The sequence below is a fragment of the Dipteris shenzhenensis genome, chromosome 25 (genome assembly GCF_047967505.1).
Source record: "Dipteris shenzhenensis isolate YYH24624 ecotype China chromosome 25, Dip_SZ_1.0, whole genome shotgun sequence".
NCBI lineage: Eukaryota > Viridiplantae > Streptophyta > Polypodiopsida > Gleicheniales > Dipteridaceae > Dipteris > Dipteris shenzhenensis.
This window is the reverse complement of record NC_141620.1, coordinates 30,090,083-30,115,477: the sequence shown is the minus strand read 5'-3', so window position 1 is coordinate 30,115,477 and position 25,395 is coordinate 30,090,083. Positions and strand designations below refer to the sequence as shown.

At 44.5% G+C, this 25,395-nt stretch overlaps 1 protein-coding gene across 1 annotated transcript in view; it reads right to left on the bottom strand.

Moving 5' to 3' along the window:
• Positions 1 to 532: 532 nt before the first annotated feature.
• Positions 533 to 25,395, bottom strand: part of LOC147885729 (dimethylallyl, adenosine tRNA methylthiotransferase) — a 31,838-nt gene continuing 6,975 nt past the window's right edge. The window contains exons 4-8 of the mRNA XM_087396617.1: positions 21,317 to 21,389; positions 21,172 to 21,232; positions 2,551 to 2,636; positions 2,371 to 2,460; positions 533 to 1,180 (exon numbers count right to left, since the gene is read on the bottom strand). Of these exons, the coding sequence (XP_087252743.1) occupies positions 1,118 to 1,180; positions 2,371 to 2,460; positions 2,551 to 2,636; positions 21,172 to 21,232; positions 21,317 to 21,389 (373 nt within the window). The 3' untranslated portion in view covers positions 533 to 1,117. The remainder of the gene's footprint in view (positions 1,181 to 2,370; positions 2,461 to 2,550; positions 2,637 to 21,171; positions 21,233 to 21,316; positions 21,390 to 25,395) is intronic.

Here is a 25,395-nt window from a genome sequence, read left to right as displayed (position 1 = left end):
CTTGATCAACTGTTATGAGGTGGAGCCTGTGATCTGAGATACGTAGTTCCTCAGCATCACATTATTGCCACCTATCTGGACCTAAGGCTGGTAGGACAAGTTATGAATAGCCTCAAGATATTCCATGATTTAAAGGGGTAATGCCTTGCTTGATGCAGTGTTTTCCTTATTTTACACCCTTCAGCCTTCCAACAGCCCTCCCAATTCCATAGCTCTCAGCCTGTCTCTCAGCAGTTGTGACTAGAATTTCTATGCCAAATCTTTAACCCACATCCAATTGATTTACACATGACACACATACACAAACAGTAGGTTGCATCATTGAATCCAGATGATATAATCTGGCCAGAATCAAACTCAATAGACTAAACTCTTTTTGGAAGCCCACTGCAATCAAATCAAGCTGCAGCCAAGCACTCGGTCATGCTCACAAACGTAACAATCTTTTCAATCCAAAGCATCCGCAGACTAATGCATTTGAAGCGAGAGATGCAAGCCACATCTTTGTGTTAAAGTTAAAAAGCATACTCACTCTGGAGGTGTGTGCGTGCGTGCGCAATATCACCCAAAAAAGATGTGTGTCGCAGCTATGAATGTACATTCTTCTTAATGAAAGGGTCTAGTAGCAAGTGCCCCATGATATACTAGACTCAAGTTCTTACCCAAGCATCTCCAAACTTCCAAAATTGCCAACAAATTCTCCCCATGTTGCGATGGGTACAAGTTTTATCCCGTTTTGTCCCTTTTTGTCCTAAATAAACAACTTTGCCTTTATAATCGCAAAGGTTACGATAGTTATAAAAACAAGTATGCCTGCACTACCCACATTCATTGCATGTTTTGTACTAATTCTGTCGGGGCTTCTTTGACATCTTTGGAATTTTGGAATTTACACAAGAAGAGAAATTAGGATCGAATATTTCTCCAGCAGATTACAGCTTGGTAACCCTTACTCTGGCCTTTTAAGAGGCAAGAACTATTCTAGACGATGAGCTAGAATCTTATGCCACTCTTGTAGTTTTCGAACTCATACGGGTTGACTATGGCTAACCAACATTCTGCACAGGAATCCAATGTTGTCCAGGAATTTTGGGCCGTCAACATCCCAGTTAGTCAGCTACAGCGTGATGTACTTAAGCACAGCACTTCGAACCTTCTCCATGAACATGGCAGCTTTATCCTGCACACATTGAAATAACATATTATATAACTACAATCAAGCATAGGACATACAACCCCTAAATCTATGATCATAAATGAATTGTATGACTATACACCTTTGTATTCAAATGCACAGCACCCAAGAGTGGGTGCAGACTGTACATTCTCACATTATTACACCCCACATACATAAGCATCCAATAGAACCAAGGTCTTATTACTGAATTTCTGTCAGAACCCAGATGACTCAGCCATGATGAAGGCTAGCATTAAGAGAGAAACCTAATCAAAAGTAGTCCACTTGGATTCTTTGAAAAAAAAAGTAGTCCACTTGGTTCTCATCCAAGCTATTGCAAGTGAAGCTGAGAGTATTCACCTTAGTCTATCTCCAAACAAGCATTTCCTGAACTGCATGAATACAACAATCTTTTCTGTACAGGGCTAAACATCTGACACAGTCCACTTATATAATCAAATATTTACATGCCCACAAGGCCATAGTATATAATAGTGTACAGTGATGCACATAACTTACTTCAATATAAAATAGTCATTTACAATAGACTAAGGCATATCTTCTTACACTATCAGTAGCTATCATAGACACAAGTCCTATGATGTGTCCACTTTTCGCATTGTTGTACAGAAACGAACATGCAGTGTTTTACTCATTCCTTTGAGAGAAGCGCTCTAGCAGCCATGATACAGTCTACCACTTGAGAAATGCCTAACGTACACTACACCTACATTCGAAGTCAAGTAACCACAGTCAATCACAGTCAGGATTCTGACAGACCATTTTTCATTCGAACACTGCTAATGAGGGACACCTGCACATATTCGCCATAACCTCGCCCCAAATTTTGTACAGCCCTGGACTATGCTCTCGTGGAAACTGATACAATCTCAAGCAATGAGGATTTTCCCCAAAATATATGTCAAGTCATAAGGTATATCGATACAGCAGAACATGATCTAGTACTAGTGATACTGCATGGAAGAAAATGATCTTGAATAGAATCACATTAAGAACAAAAACTCACATGCAAATTTGGCAGTATCTTACTGGACTGTGAAGTTCAAGAGTATACTTTTTAAAGACAAATAATATTGTTTGAAATGCAAGGGAACCATCAAACGCATGAGGATAATTTGACGGGAAGAGGAGAGGAGAAAGGCCATAAAATTTTTGGTTGCAAATAAATATACCTCCCCTTGGTTGTTCGCTGCAGCAATATTCTCATCCAGGAGTGCCAGAAGTGAACGGTCAAGCTCATTCTTTCCTACCATGTCCAGCAACTGGAAACAACATTGAGGTCATTGGACATTCACAAATATATAAAATTAAGACACAAAACTGGCCCCACCCGCAGCATGTATGATACGCACTGTTGCTCTCTTATCCTTTGAAGCAAGAAGTCTTGTCAGCCTCTCCTTTGCTCCCACGATATCTTTCGCCAAACTATCATAAGCTTCTGCTTCATTGTAAAAATTAAGTGCTGTAAAGTTTCATGTTGTGAATGTCCAAAATTTTCAGCAAACTATAAACCAAGGGCATAAGAAAATAGAACATATTAAATTCTCTCTTTGGGAAGTAGGGAAGGGAAAAGGAAGAGGTTTTCATCTTCATGTATGTAAAGCACTCTTATCTAATCTCTACTTCATATCACGGGAGCAGCACCATGAATCACCTCCCAGCCAAATCTTGCTGAAGCTGACAAGCAGACAGACATTTTCCGTTCGAAATCATGCGTGAAACTCCTCCTCTTCTCTCTCTAGCCTCAGCAAGCCCCAATTCCCTAGATAGATCTAGATGCCACATGTCATCCATATAGGGCCTTCTTAATGCAACATTTCATCCCTCTCTTGGGGTGCATTAAATCCTTTGCCCCTAGGCACAATCTTTGCATTAGGCCCTTAACCTTAGATCTACCTAGTCTGGTGCTATCAGCCCTCACCTAGGACCTTGACATTAATTCTCTCCCGATCATTTACATGAAGCGCAAACAAATATATTACAAAGATAGATCCTTTAAGGGAAATGTTGACTGATTCTTCCGAGGTCATGCTACCTCGGCTAGAGCGTAACATTCCTTCCCTCTTCAGACATCAGCGTCCTCAATGATAAAATCTGGGAACACTCTCCGCAACTGATATACGGATTCCCAGGTAGCTTCGGATAGAGGCTGACCATGCCATGCAACCAACACCGTGGGTATCTTCCGATTTCGTATTTGCATTGTTCCTCGTCCAGGATTCTTGTTGGTTTGCGCCTTGCATTATCCTCTATCTCCTGAAACAAAACCACACCTTCGATTCGTGAGTCACCTGTATGTAAAAATTTCTTTAAGCGCGAAACATGAAAAACCGGGTGCACCTTACACCCCTGTGGCAATTCTAATTTATAGGCTACACTGCCTATTCTCTTTAGAATTAACCACGGCCCACAGTATCGAGGTGATAACTTAGCACACTCTCTTGAAGTCAACGACTTCGAGTGCGAAGGAACTCTGAGAAAAACTTTTTCTCCTTCCTTAAATACTCTTATAGATCGGTTTTCATCCGCATACACCTTGGCTCTATCCATAGCCTGGCAGATATTAGCTCTCGCAAGTGCTAGCATCTCCCGCATCTGAACTACAAAGTTCGCGGCACTAGGCGCTTTCTGAGGTACTCCAACTATAGTTGGATTTGCTGGTCTATAACCATAGTTCAGTTCAAACGGACTGAACCCTGTAGAGGAATGTTTTCTATCATTGTAGGCAAACTCCAACAATGGCAACCACTTGTCCCACGTATGTTGCCTCAATGACACATATGCCCTCAGCATATCCTCTAAAGTCTGGTTGACTCTCTCCGTCTGACCATCCGTCTCAGGATGATCCCCACTACTCATTCCCAACTCAGTCCTTAGTGTCTCAAATACCGCTGTCCAAAAATGACCGGTAAATCTGACATCTCTGTCTGACACTATGGATTTAGGCAATCCATGCAGACGAAATATATGTCTGATGAACAAATCCGCCACTTGCGGGGCACTAACAGACTCTCTAGTCGGAATGAAGTGAGCCATCTTGGTTAGACGATCAACCACCACAAGGATAGAATCATACCCTCCTTGTGTCGTAGACAGCCCTACAATAAAGTCCATGGAAATGCTCTCCCACTTACTTAGTGGTATTTCCAAGGGCTGTAAAAGTCCGGGTGGCTTCACCCGCTCGGCCTTACTCACCTGACAGAAACTTGGTTGAATCTGCCCCAACTTGAGGTATTCTTCCAGTTGTCTACGCACCTCTGCCTCTTCAGTAAAACTCATTCTATAGAGAGGTCTATTTACAGGTTCTGCCCCCGGGATCAGTTCTATCTTATGCTGAACTTTCCGCTCTGGAGGTAACCCATAAGGTAGTTCATCCCTAAAACATTCAGAGAACTCCTCTGTTATAAGATTAGCCAGCTTGGCCATCTCACCACTTTGCGTAACACCAGTGCTAGCCGAAGAATCATCAATCGGCTCTACCGATGCTGTGCAAAGGAATAAAAACTCTACTTGAGCTTCTCGGATTTCCATCATGGAAACCAACGGTCCTTGAGGTATATCTTTCTCACCTCGCAAGACATAAAGCACATCATTCATCTTGAATTGATATACGTGCTTTTTCCAATCAATGGCTGGATTCTTCCTAGAATGCCACGCCATACCCAGGGCTATATCCGCATGAGCAAGCTTGGTCATTTCAAAATCAAGCTTCTCAGCATAGTCCTGAATCCGAAGCTCCAACTGGGTAACCCTTTGGTCCCATACTTCAGTTGAACTTCCATCTGCCATCCTGACTGTATACGCATAGTCAGATGGACTTGTCTTTAATTTCAACCTCTTCATGAGCCTGGAGTTAATCACATTGTGAGTTGACGCCGAGTCAAACAACACAATGACATCATGATTGGCCACTTGCCCTTTCATTTTAATTAACTCCGTATCATTTAAGGCTGTATACCCCGTTGCTGCGGGCTTAGATAAGATGTTATTAGGTGCACTCGTCACTAGCTTAGCAACAGACACACATAACAAACAAGGTACTAACCTCTGAGAAGATCCCGCTAGCTGAATCTGCATCTCTTCCGCTCTGGAACTTCCCTCCATCTCCACGTCGCACTCTGAGATCACCATCTCAGCCATCCGACGATCTTTGTTACGTGGACAATCCTTCCACTGATGAGGCTGAAGGCAACCAAAACATAAGCCTTCTCTCCTCGCTTTTTCCCTTTGTTCTGGGTTCAAGGGAGACTTAGACCAAGCCCGGGCTGCCATTGGGGTTACTTTCCTCTTCACTCCAATGGTGGTACTTGGTTTAGGAGTTTCAGCCGGTTTCGACTGCTTGGCTTGACCACTCGGCTGAGAACCACTCCCTCTACTAGTCCATTTCTTCTTAAACCCAGATTTCTTCGGATACCCATACTGGGTTCCAACCTGTGCAAACCCACTTGGCTTGCTGCCCTTGGCATCCTCATAGTTCAGGGCTATAGCTATTGCATCATCTAACGTGTTCGCGTACTTAGCCCGAACTTCCTTTTTTATTCGATCATTCAATCCAAATATGAAATCTTTCATTTGGATTGATTGAGGCAGGGGTTCGTCAACCTTCATTACACTCTCTCGAAACTTATCAGTGTATTCTGCCACTGATAAATTCCTCTGACGAAGGTTTCTGTATTGATCCCAAGCTCGGGATGCTTCATCAGGAGGTAAGAAGTGTTTCCTGAACTCTCTTTTAAACCCCTCCCACGTAGTGGATGCTATACTATCTTTTTGTTGTTTAATCCACCACCGATCCGCTGCCTCACTAAACATGTGGGTGGCCTCACGGATCTTGATGTCATTTCTGATTTCACAAATGGCGAACGCCTCGTCCCATTTGTGTAACCGGGTCTCAATGACATCAGAACTACGGTCGTTCATCCGACCACAATACTTTTCTGGCCTGTAATTGGCAATATTTGGTACTTTAGCCTTCCTAGGCTCGACCATATGGACACTAGACTCCGGTTCCATTGGAGCCTTTCCCTTCTCCTCTCGAGAAGGTCTGGCAGACATACTATGTATCGCTCTCCTAAGTTCGGACTGCCCTGCATTGGCCTGTAATTGCTGTGCTAACAACTGTTGCAAGGCATCCTCCAGCAATGCAATCCTGCCAGATAAAGTATGAGCTACTGGGCGCGACACCTGTTGGGTCGGCCGGACTCCTGATTCACCAGGGTCCCTCCTGGAAGCTCCTTCTTCTGCTTCCATTCTGTTCAATGGGTGTTTTGGTTTGTTTTGTTTTGTTTTGATTTTTTTTTAAAAAAAAATTTATAAACACCACAAGAAAGCTGTATTTACAAGCTGACACAATTCAGTGTACTAACAGTCTGACACAATTCCCTATACTAGGGAATTCCTGCAGTCCCACATTCACACTGATCAGGCATTTAACACAGGCATATATCTCAGATGGCGCTTTTCTCTATACTAGGAAAATTCCTGCAAACTGACTCTGACTGAAGTCTGAAGCACACAGCATATACACAGGCATAGTAAATTGTAGACTCTGCTGTACAGAAATAATAGGCTGCACAAAAAAAAACTGAAATCTTATAATGAAGGAAAAATTGATGCTCCCTGGTCATCAACGATTTCAGCACTTCTTGGTTCCCTGTAAATCCCGCCAACAATCCGTAGTCACAGCCTTGGATCTCCCTCGACATTGATCTGTGTTTGCGCGGCCTTTTATACTTGCCTACCCTGTTCAAGCCCTACGCTCCTGCGCCCAATCTGCGCCCCAGAGTGTCGCTAGATCATCACCCCAGTCACTGCTTATGAGCAGGTTGCTTGGAGTTGGAGATCTCTGAGCACACGTGTGCCAAAGCAGCAAATCACGGGCTAGCCAGCTTGCTCTGCGCCACCTCTGCGTTCCAAATCACATATCTGTATTTCGTCGAATGAGTCCGTCGCGTGGAGGTCACGAGTAGCAAGATCATCCTGCGCTCTTCATCTGTCTTGGTCCGTCAAGTTGCCTTATGGGACCCCTCCGCTCCAGCAACAGCTTAGATGCCTGCGTGTCCCGCTCCTACGCTCTGCGACAAGATTGCGTAGGCCAATGCCAATCGATGCATAGGCCAGTTGTTCGTCGTCACCACGTAGCACCAACGCAGTTAGCCCATCGATTTGGCGCTTAGGTCCGTGGACGATCCAGCTCTATCCTTCCAGCTACGCCCCCCTTCCGTTATAGTTACGGGAGCGCCATCGATCACGAGCATCGTCAGCAGCTTCGTTGCGGTCAGCCCGTCGCCTCACCACCTATGCTCCAGTCCTGCTGTCAATCACGTGAAGGATCGAATTCCTTGCCTATCCGTCGTCAGCCACCAGGGCTGTCCAGGCCTACACCTCGAGCTCATGTTGCCCTTTCGTCATCTTCGTGCAGTCCCTTCCACTTCGTAGCGTTGGGCTCTGATACCAAAAGTAAAGCACTCTTATCTAATCTCTACTTCATATCACGGGAGCAGCACCATGAATCACCTCCCAGCCAAATCTTGCTGAAGCTGACGAGCAGACAGACATTTTCTGTTCGAAATCATGCGTGAAACTCCTCTTCTCTCTCTAGCCTCAGCAAGCCCCGATTCCCTAGATAGATCTAGATGCCACATGTCATCCATATAGGGCCTTCTTAATGCAACATTTCATCCCTCTCTTGGGGTGCATTAAATCCTTTGCCCCTAGGCACAATCTTTGCATTAGGCCCTTAACCTTAGATCTACCTAGTCTGGTGCTATCAGCCCTCACCTAGGACCTTGACATTAATTCGCTCCCGATCATTTACATGAAGCGCAAACAAATATATTACAAAGATAGATCCTTTAAGGGAAATGTCGACTGATTCTTCCGAGGTCATGCTACCTCGGCTAGAGCGTAACAATGTATTTTTGGGTTGTGAGGCACTGTCACCATGTTCTCTAAGACTGTGCATCAACAAAATGTGAGGGGAGAATGCATAGGCAAGTGCAGAAGCTGCCCAAGTTGCTTGTAACTTCTACAATACTTGACCAAAGACTGCACACAAGGGAGTTGGACGCACTGATATCTATTGGTGTAGTAGATGCAGGGCTCAATACAAAGTAGGTGACACCCTCAGGAGGGACTGCTGACTTTCTTATGCCAAAAGTGAACAGCAGGTGCCAGCCCGCGGGCACCCTTCGTCCTCCTCTACTCTACAGCATGCTCCTACTGGCTGCTTTATAGTGTGTAAAATAGAGGAGGGCATCCATGTTATTTATAAACGAGGGGGGGAGGCCTTCATATGCCTCTGTACTTAGACATCAGCTTCCCTATAGGCAGATTTGTAGTTGGCCTGGGCTACCTCCTCAACATGGTCAACCTCCCTACAGTTAACTGGCAGAACTTGCCAATCAGGTGTACATTTTCAGGTAATTCAAACCATTGCAGTCACAGTGACACCTATCTCTCCATTCCAGGTCACTGTCACACTAAAATGACCATTAGACTAGTCTTTGAGAATGTTCTATCTTTTCTTATGTGATGGACAATGTTCTCCTCATATAGGGCCTCACATGGGACCTTGACTGACATAGAAAGTATAGGTTGTAGTCTCAACGATCCTTACAAGGTTCCACCTCCGTGAGAAGGTGGTTCTAGGCCTTCGAGGAAGTCGTTCAATCATGAAGCAATGGGTATGGATATGGTATAAAAGGGGCTGAGTGATAGAGGGTAAGACCGGGGGCTGAGTGGTGAGGGGACATCTAGAATGCGAGTGTGGCAAGACCGACTGAGGAGGGGAAAGGTGGCTGGCTGAGGGGTAAGGGTGACATAAAAGAGGCATAGTATGGTGCGGCATAGTCGGGCTAAGAGGGAATTTTGGGGCCGCCCCCATCCCAATGATGATGATGATGCTGCTGCAAACTCCGGCGTTATTGCTGTCACCTCCAAGGACAGTGTAGTAGATGTCGGTGATGATGAGGATGATGCTCATGAGTCTTGTAGGCCATCTCCTGGTGGTTCTAGTGATGCCCTATAGGCCATGGTATGTGCCTTATAGGCATAAATATAGGCACTTGTAGTGTTAGTGCCTTTTAGGCCACATAGGACACTTAGTCCTATGTGACACCTAGGACACTTAGTCCTAGGTCTAGGTACAAGTACCTTGTACTTCTTTTTTTTCACTATCCTAGTTGACGTGACGGCTAAGACTCGTGCGACTCTTTGCTACCTGCACTCTCTTTCATTCGATCCTACAGTGGTATCAGAGCCCGGTTCTACTTCATGTCCCCGTACAGTCCGTATATTTCCATACTAGCTTCCCCGTACATCTGCCGTACCTGCTCAGTGTAGTACCCGCGATCCGTACACTCGCTGCACATTGCTGTACATGTGTTGTCGTACAACGTACCTGCATCATACGCCCGTACCTGCGTTGTACAATAATGCACCGTATTGTGCTCCATTGCGCTGCACTTTCCGTACAGATGTACACAGTGTTCTGTACATGTCCCGTACATGTATCTGTACAATAGTACTGTGCCGTACAGTTTTCATACAACGTACTAGCATTGTACAGGTTCAATACACCGTACTTACCTCGTAACTGCATCCGTACATCCGTACGTTGGATTCAGTTATCTGCTTCGTACTGCATTCAGTACATCGTACTTGTCCAGTACCTGCTTCCATACAGGCATCGTACTTGTTTTCGTATTGGCATCCATACAGTTGTATTTGCTCTGGGATTTGGTACAACATTTGGCACGTGTGAAATTTCTTGCAATCTTTTACTGTTTTTTTGACAGTTTTTACTGTCAAACCCTAATTTCCAACAGAAAAATTTAGGGCTTTTGACATCTGGACCTTCAACCTCTCAATACAATACTTTGGACAAGGTTGGCAACTGAAATCCTTCCAAAAATTGAAGTTTTCAGTTAATTTCAGGTTCAGGACTGTCACATTGTGCCACGTCATCACTTAGGTCAACAAAATTTGGGGCTTTTGTGTTGGAAGCTCAATTTCAACTGGTGTTTGGGACAGTAACTCATACTTTTGCAGTTTCAAGCCTTGAGGCTATACATTGGGTCACATTTGCAAAAAATTCAGCAAAATCTGGGGCTTTTCTGCATTTGCCCTCTTTATGGCCTATTTGCCCTCATTAAATTTGGGGCTTTTCCCAGATTTGCTGTTTTTGTAGTGAACATTGCCTGCCACAGTCACATTTGGATCAGATCTGCATTTGCCCTTTGATTTGGGTCGGAAATTTGCAGATATTTGCTGTCATTTTTGGACAGCCAGCTTTTTGCATTGATAGCCTTGAGGCTTTTGGGTTTTCAGGTCTTTTTCAGGGCATCACATTTGCTATGGCTGGGAACAATCAAGATCTATTTGGCGTTCTTCGTGAAGATGATAAGTTGGATGGCACCAACTATCCGATGTGGTCTTATCTCATGAAACATATTCTTGTTGCAAAGCATTTGTGGAATATTGTTTCTGGGGTTGATCTGAGGCCAACCAATGCTACAGTGGTTGCCTCTACTGCTGGTCCCTCTGTAGGGGGTACTCCTCCTGATGCCTCATCTTCTAGCACTCCTGCTGCTGCTCTTCCAACTCAGGAACAATCAAGATGGGATGCAAGAGATGCAATGCACATTCGTGTATTGCTTTATCATGCAAGAGAATCATTATTCCAGACATCCGGTCTTGCAAGACAGCAAAGGATCCTCGGGATAAATTGACTTCTCTCTATCAGATTCGCAATGAGGCACGTGTTGCATATTCAAGAAGGCAATTACAGGAAGTCAGCATGAATGAAGGTGACTCTATGGATGCATACTTGACAAAGGTCAAGGACCTCATGGAACAACTTGCCAACATTGATGAGGTGGTGCCAAATTCACAGCTTGTCAGTATCACATTGAATGGACTGCCAGATACATATCAAGGGTTTGCTACAACCCTTCGATTAGTGGCCATGGGTAATCCAGACCACTATTCTTTTGATCAGCTAGTTACTTTGCTTTTGCAGAAAGAGCAAAGTAGAGCTAATAGACAAGCAATTATTCTTGATCATGCATTTGCTTCACAGCAGATAGGAAGAGGCAAGGCTTCCAAGCCTATGGGTAAGCCAAAATCTGCGCATAGCAGTTGCAATTCCCCCCATGCATCTAAAAATACAGCAGATAAGTCAAAGAAGAAAAGATGCAACTATTGTCGCAAGCTTGGACATGACATTTCAGAATGCAGGAAGCGCATTGCTTCGGAGAAAAAGAAAGCAGGATTGATAGTTAATGCCTCACATGCTATTGAATCCCTTGAGCCAACAGATGCTTCACATGCACATGCTCTTCAAGATGATTGGGCATGGGCTGTCCATTGCTCATTTGATCCCTCCAAAGCTAATGCACTCTTTACTACTAATGATGCTTAGTCCTGGTACTTTGATAGTGGTGCTTCCAAGCATGTCACATCTTGCAGACAGTTGTGTCACTCTTTAGCTCTGATGCACCTCGAGGGGGGACTGTCACATGTGCTAATAATGCTTCATATGCTGTAAAGGGAATTGGAGATGTGCAGCTCACATCTATTTCAAGTCATCCTGTCACTTTGACAAATGTTCTCTTTGTGCCTAGAATTGAAGTCAACTTGATCTCAATTTCAGCAATTGCTACTTTAGGTTTCAGAGTGATTTTTCATGGCTACAGATGCCTAGTTTATGACCTTCATGATGACAATGCCATAGTTCTCACTGGCACTTTGCAAAAGGGGCTTTATCACCTTGATCATCACTCAACTGCACTTTCTATTGAAGCATTTGCTATTTCAGATTCACAGCTTGCTGAAACTCATCTTTGGCATGAGAGAATGGGCCATCTCAATTATAGAGCTCTTGCAAAGCTACATTCACAGCAGATGGCAAATGATGTACCTCAAACTCACACAGTTTCCAAACATGTGTGTGAGGGTTGTCTTTAGGGTAAGATGCATCAGTTTCCTTTTCAAAAGAATTGTCCAAAACTCTCACAAAGGAAATTACAGCTAGTGCACAGTGATGTCTCTGGCCCAATGAGGGCAAATGCCATTGGAGGGTACAAATATTTCATGACTCTCATTGATGATTTCATAAGATATTGCTGGGTATATCCTTTAAAAGCCAAATCTGAAGTTTTCTTATGCTTTCAGAGGTGGTTGAATATGGTTGAGAATGAATCAGGATGCAAGCTTGTCACCCTCAACACAGATAGGGGGGGAGAGTATATGTCAAAGGAGTTTGATGCATTTCTGTCTTCATGGGGCATTATTCACTCATGCACTACTCCTTACACTCACTCAGCAGAATCCTGTTTTTGAAAGGAAAAACAGGTCCACAATGGAGATGGCCAGATGCATGCTTAAGGCCATGTCTTTGCCCAATAAATTTTGGCTTGATGCAGTGATGTGTGCCAACTATGTGTTGAATAGATCACCTACACGGGCATTGAAGACTCTTACACCTTATAAAGCATGGAAAGGCAGGAAGCCTTCACTTTCACACATGAGAGTTTTTGGGTCTCTTGCATATGTTCATGTACCATCTTAGCTGAGACATAAGCTTGATGACAAGGCAATCAAATGCATATTTATTGGTTACAGTCAGGAGAGCAGAGGGTATCGGTTATACGAACCAAATACTGGGAAGATTATTGTCAGTAGAGATGTAATCTTTGCTGAACATTCAGCTTCTCCTCTTGTGGACTGCAAAGCTAAGCCAGATGTTGACATGTTTGATGCCTTTGAATCTTGGTTACCTCTACCATCCTCAGAAGAGGACTTTGACCAACGACATGAGGCTCCTGTAGGCCCTCCACCAAGCAATAATCAGCCACTACTCCATGCTGATTTGCAGGTTTCTCTTCCGGCACAAAATGATCCCACTATTCATGATGCAGTCATTGAAGAAAGAGCTGTATATAGACAGCAAAGATTCCCAGATGGCTTCTTGATACATTGAGGGACAGCAAACAAGATCAGCCTTTTGCTGCCCGGAAAAGATCAGGGAATAGACAGATGCATGGTCACTTTCTTGAGTTTGCACTCCTTGCTACAGCATGCAATGAAGAGCCCTTGTGCCATAAAGATGCTTTTGACAGCAAAGAGTGGATGGATGCAATGAGAGCTGAGTTATACAATTCATTGCCAAAAATGACACATGGGAATTGGTAGATCTCCCTCCTGGCAAGCATGCCATTGGTACCCGGTGGATCTACAAATTAAAAAGGAAATCTGATGGCAGTATAGATCGACACAAAGCCCATCTTGTTGCAAAAGGGTATGCCCAACAACAAGGCATTGACTTTGAAGAGACATTTGCTCCCACTTCCAGGATTACTACCACTAGATGTGACATTGCCATTGCAACTCATCATCATTGGCAAGTGCACCAACTTGACATCAAGACTACTTTTCTTCATTAGGATCTGCAGGAAGAAGTCTATGTCACACAACCTCCTGGCTTTTGAGGTTGTTAATTCTGAAAATAAGGTATGCCGGCTTAGAAAAGCCCTTTATGGTTTGAAGCAGGCCCCCAGGGCATGGTATGCCAAAATTCTTGCACACTTACTATCCCTTGGTTTTCAGAATAGTCCCACAGAACCCACTCTTTATGTCCGTGGGAGTGGATCTGATTTTTTAGTGCTGATTTGCAGCTTTCAAGGCTGATTTGCAAGAGATATTGGGGTTGCCACATGGGCAGCACATGATCTGCCATGTGGGCAGCTGTCAAAGCAAAAGACGGTGTGTACCCCTTGTGGAGGGTGTGACCCTTGATGAGAGGGTACATTACAATAGGAATATCTCTTCAATAGAATGTCTCTTGTGAAGGGTTGTGCCTTATAGGAAGTGTCCCGTCGAAAAGGCAAGGGTTGTGCCTCATAGGAAGTGTCCCGTCGAAAGGGCATACCCTTCCACAAGTGTCCATTCATCAAACCATCCATAAGTCTAGATATAGAGAAAGGAATACGTCACAGATCGTGACATCCCCTCCCACTCAAAATAAGACCTTGGTGGAGAGAATGAACTGATGTAGAAAATATCACCGTAAATTTTGAAAATACTGTTGTAAAATGTCAGGGTACTGCTGTAAGTCTTAATCAGATTGCCAAGTAGCGTCGGAGTCGTCCAGATCTCGCCAAAGAACAAGGAATTATGTGATAAGTCGATGTCAAACAAGGAATTCTGTGATAAGTCGATGTCAAGTCTCTCGCTGTCGACGGTCCAGAATACGTTCAAGAATAAGGAGAACATAATCGTCTTCGATTTCTGGGACATAATCACCTGCAGGAGGAATTGCTTCATCGCCTGGAATGTACGTCTTTAGCCAAGAAATATGAAATGTCGGATGGATTTTACCCCATGATGGTGGTAATTCTAATTTGTAACTTAAAGATAAATTTTTCTTGACGATCCGGAAAGGTCCATAGTATCTTAGTCGCAACTTAGGAAACACAGACTTAACCATATTAGAGCGATGTGGGGCTACAAATAATAGCACAATGTCACCAGTGTTAAATTCCAGGTGACGTCTATGTTTGTTGGCAGACCGTTGATACTGCTCTTGCGCTTTTCGCATATGATCCCTGACTTGGAGTAGAATGTCTTGCATTTCTTGAACCAGTTGATCAGCTAGGGCCACTCGATGTTGAAGTACAAAATTCGTTGGTACAATCGGAGTGTGTCCATAAGCTGCTTGGAATGGAGTCATGCTGATGGCACTATGGAAAGAGTTATTATAAGCAAACTCAAGGAGTGGTAGATACTCTTCCCAAGCTGCTAGGTGTGACTGAATATAATGTCGAAGCATTTCTTCAAGAACTTGGTTGACTCTTTCAGTCTGGCCATCTGATTCGGGGTGGTAGGCTGAACTGAATAGTAGAGTTGTACCCAAAGATTCGAACAGTGAAATCCAAAAGTGACTGGTAAACTTAGGATCTCTGTCGGATATGATATTCTTGGGCAATCCATGGTGTCAGAAGATGTGTTGTATGAAGAGTTTGGCTATGTCCGGAGCCTATGCACTGCTTTTGCAAGCAACAAAGTGTGCCATTTTGGACAATCGATCAACAATTAGCATAATCTGAGTATTAACTCTGGAGGATCGTGGTAGTGTTGTAATGAAATCCATGGAAATACTTTCCCACCTTTCAGTTGGAACTGGAAGAGGCTGAAGAAGTCCTGCTGGAAGTCATCGGCTTGCTTTCATTTGTTGACAAGATAAGCAAGATGTAACCATTTTGATGACGTCCCTTTTCATCTGAGGCCAGTAGTATGTTGCACTGAGTAACCTATAAGTCTTGTTGATGCCTGGATGGGCAGCATAAGGAACTACATGATGCTCTTTTAACAAAAGACGTCGAACATCCTTGTCATGTGGTACACAGACGCAATCTTGATAGTACAGAAGGTCGTCCGTATAAGAATCGGATGAGAAAATCTTATGTTCGGAAGTCGAAGGTTGATCTTTTGAAAGAACTTGTACTGCTGTGCCGAAGTCTTTATCATTGAAATACTTCCCTTTGAATGAATTCGGAACATCCACAGATAATGTAGAGATTACCATAGCTGATGCTAGAGTTAACCTGCTGAGAGAATCTGCAACTACATTGCGTAGTCCTGGAATGTACTCAATGGTCATGTGAAAGTTTGCCAGAAACTCAACCCAGCGTGCTTGTCGAGTATTCATGACTGGATGAGTAAAGATATACTTTAAAGAGTGATGGTCTGTCTTGACCACCGAGTCGGCTCCCATGAGATAATGTTTCCAAGAGCGATAAGCATGTACAACGACAAGAAACTCCTTATCATAAACCGGGTATCGGGTTTGGATATCAGAATGTTTATGGCTGTCAAAAGCAATAACTCTGCCTTCTTGCATCAAGACTGCTCCTGTAGCGATGTTGGAAGCCTCGGTCATGACCTCAAACGGAAGGTTTGGGTCAGCGATAGCCATAACTGGTGTGGTAGTGAGTGCTTGCTTGAGTTTGCTTGCTTGAGTTGTTGGAAACTATACTCTGTTTCGGGAAGCCACTGAAAAACTGCTGTGCTTTTCAATAATTCGGACATAGGAGCTGCGATTTCGGAAAACTGATAGACCTTTGTATGGTAGAAGTTAGCCAATCCGAGAACAGAGCGGACATCATGAACAGTCTTAGGAGTAGGCCAGTTTCGGATTACCTCGACCTTCTTGGGATCCACAGAGATGCCTTGAGCGGAAATAACATGTCCCAAATATTCGAGTTGGGTCTTGAAGAACTCACTCTTCTCAATGTTGATGTAGAGAGAATTTGCGCGGAGAACTTCAAAAACTTGGTGAAGATGTTCGGTCACCTGTCTTTGGATTTCTTCATTTGTCGAGTAGTTCGGTCACCTGTCTTTGGATTTCTTCATTTTGAGTGTAAGAAACCCGATAAGGAGGTTTCGACGGTGGATTACTGCCGGGAATAAGTTCGATTGGATGATCCACTAGTCGTCGAGGTGGTAACTGCTTTGGCAATTCCTGGAAAAATATCCAGGTAGGGCTGGGAAAAAGGTTGGTTGAGGTATTCAAAAGGATCCTTAGTTGGTGTCTCCTCTACTGCCGTAACCAACAGAAGTGAAGTCTTTACTTTGCATTTACGAACCCACTTCTTTACTTGTAGGGCAGAGGCAACTGGGGTTAAAGGAGAGTCCCTAGAACCAGTCAGCTCAATAAGTTTTCCCTGGTGGACAAATTGGATAGTATGGCTGCGAAAACTGATTGATGGATCATAGTCGTAGAGCCATTGTTGTCCAAGTATGACATCGTACAGAGAAAGAGGCATGATGTCGAAGTTCAACTTGTCCGTATAATGTTGGATGCGAAAAGACAAGTCTTTGATTCTGGTGTTGCACAAGAAGGTAGTTCCATTTACGAGTTCAATCTGATAGTCCATGAGACTAGGACTGGTGGTCAATCGAAGTTTGTTGACCATAGAACTAGCTAGGAAGTTATGAGAGCAGCCACTGTCGATGAGGATAGTGACCGTTGTTCCACAAATCGATCCTTGAACACAAAGTACTTGAGTGGCCAGAGAAGGTTCAGGGTTGCTGGCAAGGCTCAGGTGGATGGTATTTGCCATTCGAACAGCTTTGCCTTTCTTGTCTTGTGCTGGGGTAGCATCTTTTGTTTGGGAAGTGCTAGGTTGCATATTGGAATTTTGCTTTGGTCGCTTGGAACAATCAAACCATCTATGGTCACCTGTACAGATGGTACAAAGTTCTTTTGTGCTGGGGTTGTTCTTCTTGTCAGTGGCCACACCTTTATTTTGGCATGACGGTGATGACTTTGTGAAGAAGAAGAGGCGTGATCCTTGGAGGAGTGCTTCTGTTGGAATCCAGCATACGATTTCTAAGACTTATGGGGATCTTTAGACTGTCGCTGACCTTGATTACCCGAGTTTTTTCTAAACATGGGGTTATCTTGAGGGCGAGCACCTTTGGCCATAGTAGAGTTCTGTGTTCGATTAGCACTTTGCCTCCCTGTGTTTTGGAAATTTGTAATGCGCTCTGCGTAAGCAATAGCGCCAGCTGTGGTGGTGATGTTTGCTTTAAGGACATCAATGCGTAACGAGGGATGTCCCTTTTGTTTTTTTTCATTTGGGCTGCCTACATGGGGTGGTTGCCCAAAAATTAAAGGGTGGGTTTATTTAACCCTTGGGTAGCTAGGGTAAACCTAAGGTTTGGGGCTGGGTTTTCCATTTTAACCCCTCTAGGTACCCTTTTTATAAGTGCTTGGTGCCTAAAAGGTGTGCCTATTCGAAGGGGTGTGACCCTTGGAATAGGTGCACCTTTTCATGAAGGGGTGTGTCCCTGTTTTTAAAAGGGGTGTCCCTACATGAATAGGTGTGTCCTTTTTTCCACAATGGGGTGTGTCCCTTGGGTGAGGAGTCGAGACTCTTCATCAAAAGGTGTGTCCGATGGTGGAAAAGGTGCATCCCTTGGTTTTGGGACAGCCCAAGCACCTGAAAAGACACGATTTTTGTCGTGTCCATTCACATCAACTCCTGATGTGTGGGAGATGGAGAGGCCATAGATGACTTTAGGTAGGGTGGGCGCGTAAAATTTTTACGCTCATCCTCTCCATCTCTTCCATGCACAATGTGCACGGATATCCTTCTAGCGGAAAAGATGTATCAGATCGGCGCTAGAAGGTGGGGGGCATTTCCTACAGGCAGGAGCGAATTTTGCTCTGATACCACTGTAAGAAATCCTAGATTTACTATATTTAGAAATGTGCTAAGGAACAGAAAGGAGACTGAAATAGCAGAGAACAAGAAATAATTGTATTGCTTGAGTGTCTATAGTGTAGCTGTAGTGTGTTATCCATACAATTGGGCCTCTCTTATATAGAGAGTGAAGAGTCACACATGAAAAGGTGTGTACTCCAAAGTGTATGTGCATGAAGAGGTGTGTACCCCTTGTGAAGGGTGTGACCCTTGATGAGAGGGTACATTACAATAGGAATGTCTCTTCAATAGAATGTCTCTTGTGAAGGGTTGTGCCTTATAGAAGTGTCCCGTCGAAAGGGCAAGGGTTGTGCCTCATAGGAAGTGTCCCGTCGAAAGGGCATACCCTTCCACAAGTGTCCATTCATCAAACCATCCATAAGTCTAGATATAGAGAAAGGAATACGTCACAGATCGTGACGTGTCAGCTGATGTATGGACCTGTGCGGGTGCACACAGCAGGGTGTACAGAGCATGGGCAAGTGACTCTAGGGCCAAGAGGAGGCTGAACAGAGGCGGAACCAGCAGAGGCAAAAGACGCAACAGATGGACAGGTTTTGGCAGCAAAAGAGGACCATTGCAGTCGGGATATAGGGCTGCATTGCCTAGGCCAATGGCTGAAAGCCACGTGGCTAGGCGGGGTCCACAAGGGCCCTAAAAGGGGCTGCCTACAGCATGTATTCCTGCAGATCAGGGTCGGCCCAAACAGACCCTGAAGTCGGCCAGTTTGGGTCGGCTATTTTGAGTAGGGCTTTGCCCTATAAAAGGGGGCCCTAGGGGCCTCCATAATCATTCCTTGGAGCAGCCCTCAGGACAGCAGAGGGGGAGCCAAGGTGACCCAGGAGAAGCTGCAGACTGAGCTAGAGTGGCAGCCCACCTAGGCTGGCTTCCGGACAGCAAGTTGGAAGGGATCTAGACAGAGAGTCTACATTTGCTCGAGGTGGAGCATGCGGGCTCAGAGATCTAGGAGTGCTTGACATTTAGTAGGAGAACCTTTTTTGGTACTGTATCCTGTCCTACTTTGTGGGCGGACGGAAATATAAACTGAGCATTGTCTATTTACTGGCTTGCACATCTATGCACGTAAGTTAAGAAGTTTGTGATTCCACGCCCCACATCACATTGTGAGAGCTCCTGGGCATTACTATCAGTCTTCCGCTGTGCGTACCCTCTGTTTGGTCATTTCTAACATTGCAGTGTGCTGCAGAGCTGCCAGCAAGGCAGCATGCCATCGGCTTCCCATGACAATAAGTCACCCAGTCTAAACTAAGTTGAGAGATTCATATTTTAAGGCAGTGAATGAAAGAGTAATTGGTTACCATCTATGGACTCTACGGATTCCTGGCTTGGACCCACGTGTCATAGTTGACATAATATACCTCCTTGTATCTTGAGAAACAAGGAACGGTTGAGAGTCGACCTTTTGAATAAGGATACCCATGTCTGAATCAGACATATATTGAATCTCATGTCCATTGAGCAGTCCAGTGGACATCTTGTCTAAATTTTCTTTGAAGGCTAGTGTATATGGGTATGATAAAGGTCGGGGCAGGCCTACTATTATTCTTTTATGAGGGAGAGAGGAGAAAATGATGCTTGTTGATTTTTTGGAATTTAATAGATTCAAAGTTATAGTATGGATCTGGCCTGAACTATGTAAAGTGTGTCAGGCAGCATCCCAATAAGTCATCTGAAAGGATGGTCTCTAGTGGTATAGGACGCTACAGATATTTGACAGGGGGAGAAAAGGCACAGGAGACAGCTCCTAGGTTGGCATTTTCCGTCTTGAAGCAGACGACTGTTCGGAGTAGATTCGCAAGAGTTATAGCAGAAGTTCATCTCTTGATGGAGTGGTGTACAGGCTGCTTGTGAAAGTCAATGAGCAAGAAGGATCTCTAGCTTGGAGAGAGAAACTATGCCAGGAAGGTAGCAAAACTCTAGAAGGGGGCAGCAAAAGGAGCGATATGGTCTTAAGAGCTTTAGAGGAAGGTCACATCAGATTTGTCATCAGTGGTAGCAGCTGTAGCAGGTAGATGAAAACTGTGGGAGCGAAATCAAAGCTGCAGCATGCGAGAAAGAGGGATGGAGAGTTTATGTCGACTGGAACTTTTTCTCCCAGCTAACTTCAGTTCTCCAAAAGCATGCTAGGGACTCCCACCAAAGAGCAGGGTGAAGCAAAGGGTTCTAAAGGAGGCAGGGGTGGGATGGAAGAGGAACTTCGGAGAGGGAAGGTAAAGCAAGGGGGTGGGGGGGGGGGGGAGAGAAACTAGCCTCCCAAGAGCCAATCGATGGGCAAGAAGGGTCGGGGGTGAGCAAAAATGGAAAAACGCACAGGGAATGGCCAAGGGGAGACCATGCTTCAGCAGCCAAAGTGGTGTGTGCTGGGAAGCACCCAAAAAGAGGCGGCAGGGGGAGCAGCTTGCCTGAAAGGCTGGAAGAGCTGCTGGGAGCAGCTCCTCCTGCAGGACAGGGTTGGGGAAGGGCCCTTCAGCCCACAGGAAGGAGGAGGTGTTAGGGACCCTACAATATCCCACAGCTTTGGAGAAAGCCCATAAGGGTTAGATTAATGATTGACATTTTCAGATCTGGGAACTAGATTCTACGCTTTAATCTAAAGACTTTCGTTACACACTGTCCAGTTAATGTACTTTTATAATAGACTTCTTCCAACCAACTTACAATTGCTAGGATGAAAGACCTTACCAGTCCCTTCGTGCAAAACTTTATGTAGAGCCTCAAGCTCTACTAATCGGTCCTCCATGTCCTGTACAAGTATCAGAGGAAGTTATGGCATGAATAAAAAAGGCACTCAGCCCTCATTATCACACAGCCTGAGAAATGTTGTCACCTTTGTGCGATTCAAAGCAAAGCGAAGAGAGCCAATCTCCTTTTGAAGAAAAGAGAAAAACTCAGTATTTAACCTGAAAAACAATGAAAACAGGTCGATTGTATGTCAGTATCATTCCTACAGTCTTTACACATTAGCTCTCTTAAACAAGCCTCTTGTGCCATTTTAGAGCACCTTGCATATATGTCAGCCACCAAACATGATCCAACAACCAAGATCAAAGAATGTCTAAGAAATTTGTTCAAGATGAGAATCTCGAGCATCTCAGTAAAAATCATACATATCCATTCAAAGCTAGCATGAAACAGGATGCAACTCAAAATATACACACGTGTAAGCATACATGATAACATGTTTTCATATGGAACCATGATAGCCATAATCCTTGCATCCCCTTTCCATTTTCCTTCAGGGCTCGAGGCCATGCCCTACTGGTGGCTGCACAGTCAATACATGCACATGGCAGAAGTGTTTTTTCATTCCCCATTAAACAGTAGATTTTACAGTGGATGTTTTACAGAGGCCTTGTGCGCTTATGTGATGGTTTGACCGGTCACTTATGTCCTACAGATGGCTCCACAGAGATACATGAATTCGGAAAATTTGATTTTCCATTCCCCATCAAAGAGTGAATGTTCTGAAACCTTTGTGAGAGATGAGCTTGTGGTTGCTTTTGGCTTGTGACTCCAAGTGACCAAGATAATGTACTGATTGATACATAAAGATTGTAATCTGCTATACCATGATACGTCCTTCAAAATCCGTAAATCTGGGTAAGCTCCATGCAATGTTTAATGTCAAGGTCAAGTGAACTACAGCCCATTGTGCAACCAGGATTTCAAGTTTGCAGCAGCAATACCTTTGCCTTGCAGGCTCTATAAGGAAGCTGGTATCAAAGAAAAGGCTTCTATTAAGTATGAAAGAAACTTTGAGAGCACAGCTAAGGGAAAAGTACACCATACGAGGCATGAAAAAACAAATACCATGATAAGCCAAAAATCAAACTCCTGTGATAGAGCTAGAGAAAATCCAAGGTTGAGGCCACCGCTCCACTCCCTGAAGAAAACGGTCCTCTTAGTAGAGGCTGTCCATGAAGACCCTTGCATGGTCCCCCAAATGGGCACCAAGGTGTGTAGCATATCTATTCAAATACTGGACGATGTGTGTGCAGGGCGGACCTGGGAACCATCCAAAGCTCCTATGCATCTGGACCTCCAAATATGCCATGTTGATATGTGTGCAAAAGTTTCCCATGAAGTATCCAGAGGCATGCACAGGTCTATATGAAGAGCCAGGAAGGTCATCCAAAGAGCATGACTCAACAAAATGCCGTCGAACTGAAAGAGCCCCTGAAGAGTCATGTCTCTCATATACCACTTGAGGCTCCTGAAAGAGAGAGCCAACCTACTAATCCCTAGGTCATGGAAAAAGGAAATCCAATAAAGGTGCTCAATAATCTAGCAATCCCCTTCCAGATGATCCTTGCTTGTCTACAGTCCCATAAGCAATGCTGATAGAAAGGCACGAGTACATGTGGAATCTACTCCGAACATGGACCTCCACTGGTTCACTGCAATCCCTCCATGAATAGAAAGCCAAAAGAAAAGAGTGATTTTTTATTCTTGAGGAATTTCCAAAGTCTGCTCCAAAAAGATTTCTGCAAATCAGCAAAAATCTGAAAATTCTCCCAATCAGGAGCTTTGGTGGGCCTCCAACCCCTCAAGCTAAGCTGAAACTTCTTGGCATTACTAAACTATGTATCAAAAAAAAGGGAAGGCTCTTCTCTTAGTGCCCTACATCAATCCATTCCCACTCCCAGGAACCCATTGCAAATACTTATGGGGACACCTCCATAGAGCCAAAGCCTCCATGAACGTAAGGGACTATGATTTGGGTTAGGGTCTAGATACCATCCTGAAGCCAAGAAACACTAAGTCCACATGACCTACAACCTTGACAAGCTGAAATGGAAAATGCATAAGTATATCTTCCATAGACTTGGGCAACCTATCCTCAAAATGTACATCAAAGACCAAGGCATCCCCATCTGATCCTCACAATCCTATGACCTGAAGTGGGATCCCTGATCTCATACATGCCCCTAGCCAAGTAGACCAAGAAAGACACCTGCCACGCAGAAGTACCCAATACATGGGTATGGTGAAGCCATCATACCAAGGGAAAAGATATACCAAATGCGGGCCAAGGAGAATGGAGCTATGCTCCACAAGTGTCAAGGCAGTAGCAGGAGAGCTCAGCTGGATGAGGAAGACACCTCTTTTGTAGATGGTGACCTCCTTGATGTGGTCTGCTTCTAGTGTCAAGCTTGCTTGGATCCAGTCTCTCGCCTATCTCCTTGTGGGAATGAGGCCCACAATTCTGCCCAAAATTGCCTTGTCCTGAAGTGATTGGACTGCATGTTGCACCTGTTGCTTATCTGCTGGAGAAAGGATAACCTTGACGGTTGTGGGATTCGAAGGTGCTACCAGTTGAGCCCTTCTAGCCAGACAAGTGTCCACCAAGCTTACTTTCTCCAAGGCGTAAGCCAATTAACCCGAAGCTGCTCGGGAGGAAGAAGAAGGGTTGAAAAAGGGGGAAAGAAGAAAGCTTAAAAGACAGTCAAGAAGCAAGGGTGGCAGGCAGGAAATGGCACAAGAGGGGAAGAAGAAAACGAAGGGTGGGGGAAGACAAGCCGCAAGCAGGGGCTGGCAGCGAAACCAACCTGATTTGACGAAAAATATGTAGGGCGTTGAAAAGGTACGAGGAGAGGAGAGTACACCGGGAGGAAGGAGCAGAGGTGGAGGGGGTAGAGGTGGGAAGGAAACAGGGCGGGGGGCAACAGATGGAGAAGAAGCGGGGGTGGAGGAAAAAGGTGCGGGGGTGGAAGAGAAGGCAAGGACGGGGGGGAGGGCAGCCGGGGGAGGAGCGAGAGAGGAGGAGAGATCGCAAGAGTGGAGGAGGAGGCATGGGGAGGTAGGAAGAGGCACAGGAGGGGCAGACGAGGAGGAGGTGCGGGGGGGCAGAAGGAGACATGGGGGACAGGAAGAGGCACGAGGGAGAGGAGCAGCGCGACGGGAGGAGTCGCGGGGGGGGACAAGGAGCGGCGAGGGAGGCGGAGGTGGGCTGGAGGGGAAGGAGGGAAGGCTAGGCAGGGAGGAGCAGCTTCAGGTGCAGGGGCACGATGATTCCAACCATTATACATTTCTAACTTAGAAAGCATATGCATACTCAATCAAACTCTCTTTTGAAACTAAAAGAAAAACAGGCTATTCAGCTCCCCGCTTTTGTTTTCATCTTATGTTCAATCATTCTAAACATAACTAAGGCCGATATGCCATAGATGAAATCACTCCATATTTTTCCAAATCAGAAATGTTTTGAGTCAATGTGAGGCATTTTTATAATATGTAAACCGCTATATTCAGGTTGTTCACGTTTATCATATATATCAACCTCTAATCCTATGGTAGATTGAGAAAGTCTAAGATCTAAGAAAACACAAGAATCCCCTCTTGAAGTGCAGTTCAGTTCACAAGAGTCACGAGGATAGATTCCTTCTCCAAAAGCACAAAAGTCTTTGTACATAAAGTCTTAAAAGTCAGGTAACATCTGGTACAAATAAATCATGCCTACCTCGCTAAGCTTATGTAAAAGCTTAAGTGAGAGGGGACATCTGCCTCCTTTAATAAGTCCCTCCAAAGTTCATGGACACTAGGCAACATGGCTTTGAAGCAATAGCTTAGCTTTAGAGACATCCGTCAAACGTAGTAAGATTTAACAGACGAGTTCACTTCTCTCAAAAGACAATGTAAGTAAAACTTTTTGCAAATAAAAACATAGTTATTGGAACATTTGTCCATATAAGAAGTGACAAATTTCCTATGGAATTTTCGAAGAAGAGTTTCATCTTCTTTAGAAAGATTGTTACTTTGCTTTGAGCAATTAACGAAAGCGACGACTTCTAGTTTCAAAGCCACTTTCTTCAAAATCTCCCCTTTCCATTCTGATAAGATATTTTGAACTCCTAAACTTTCTTCTATTTGCAAAGCTGAGATTCCCTTATCAATAGCTTTTAAAAG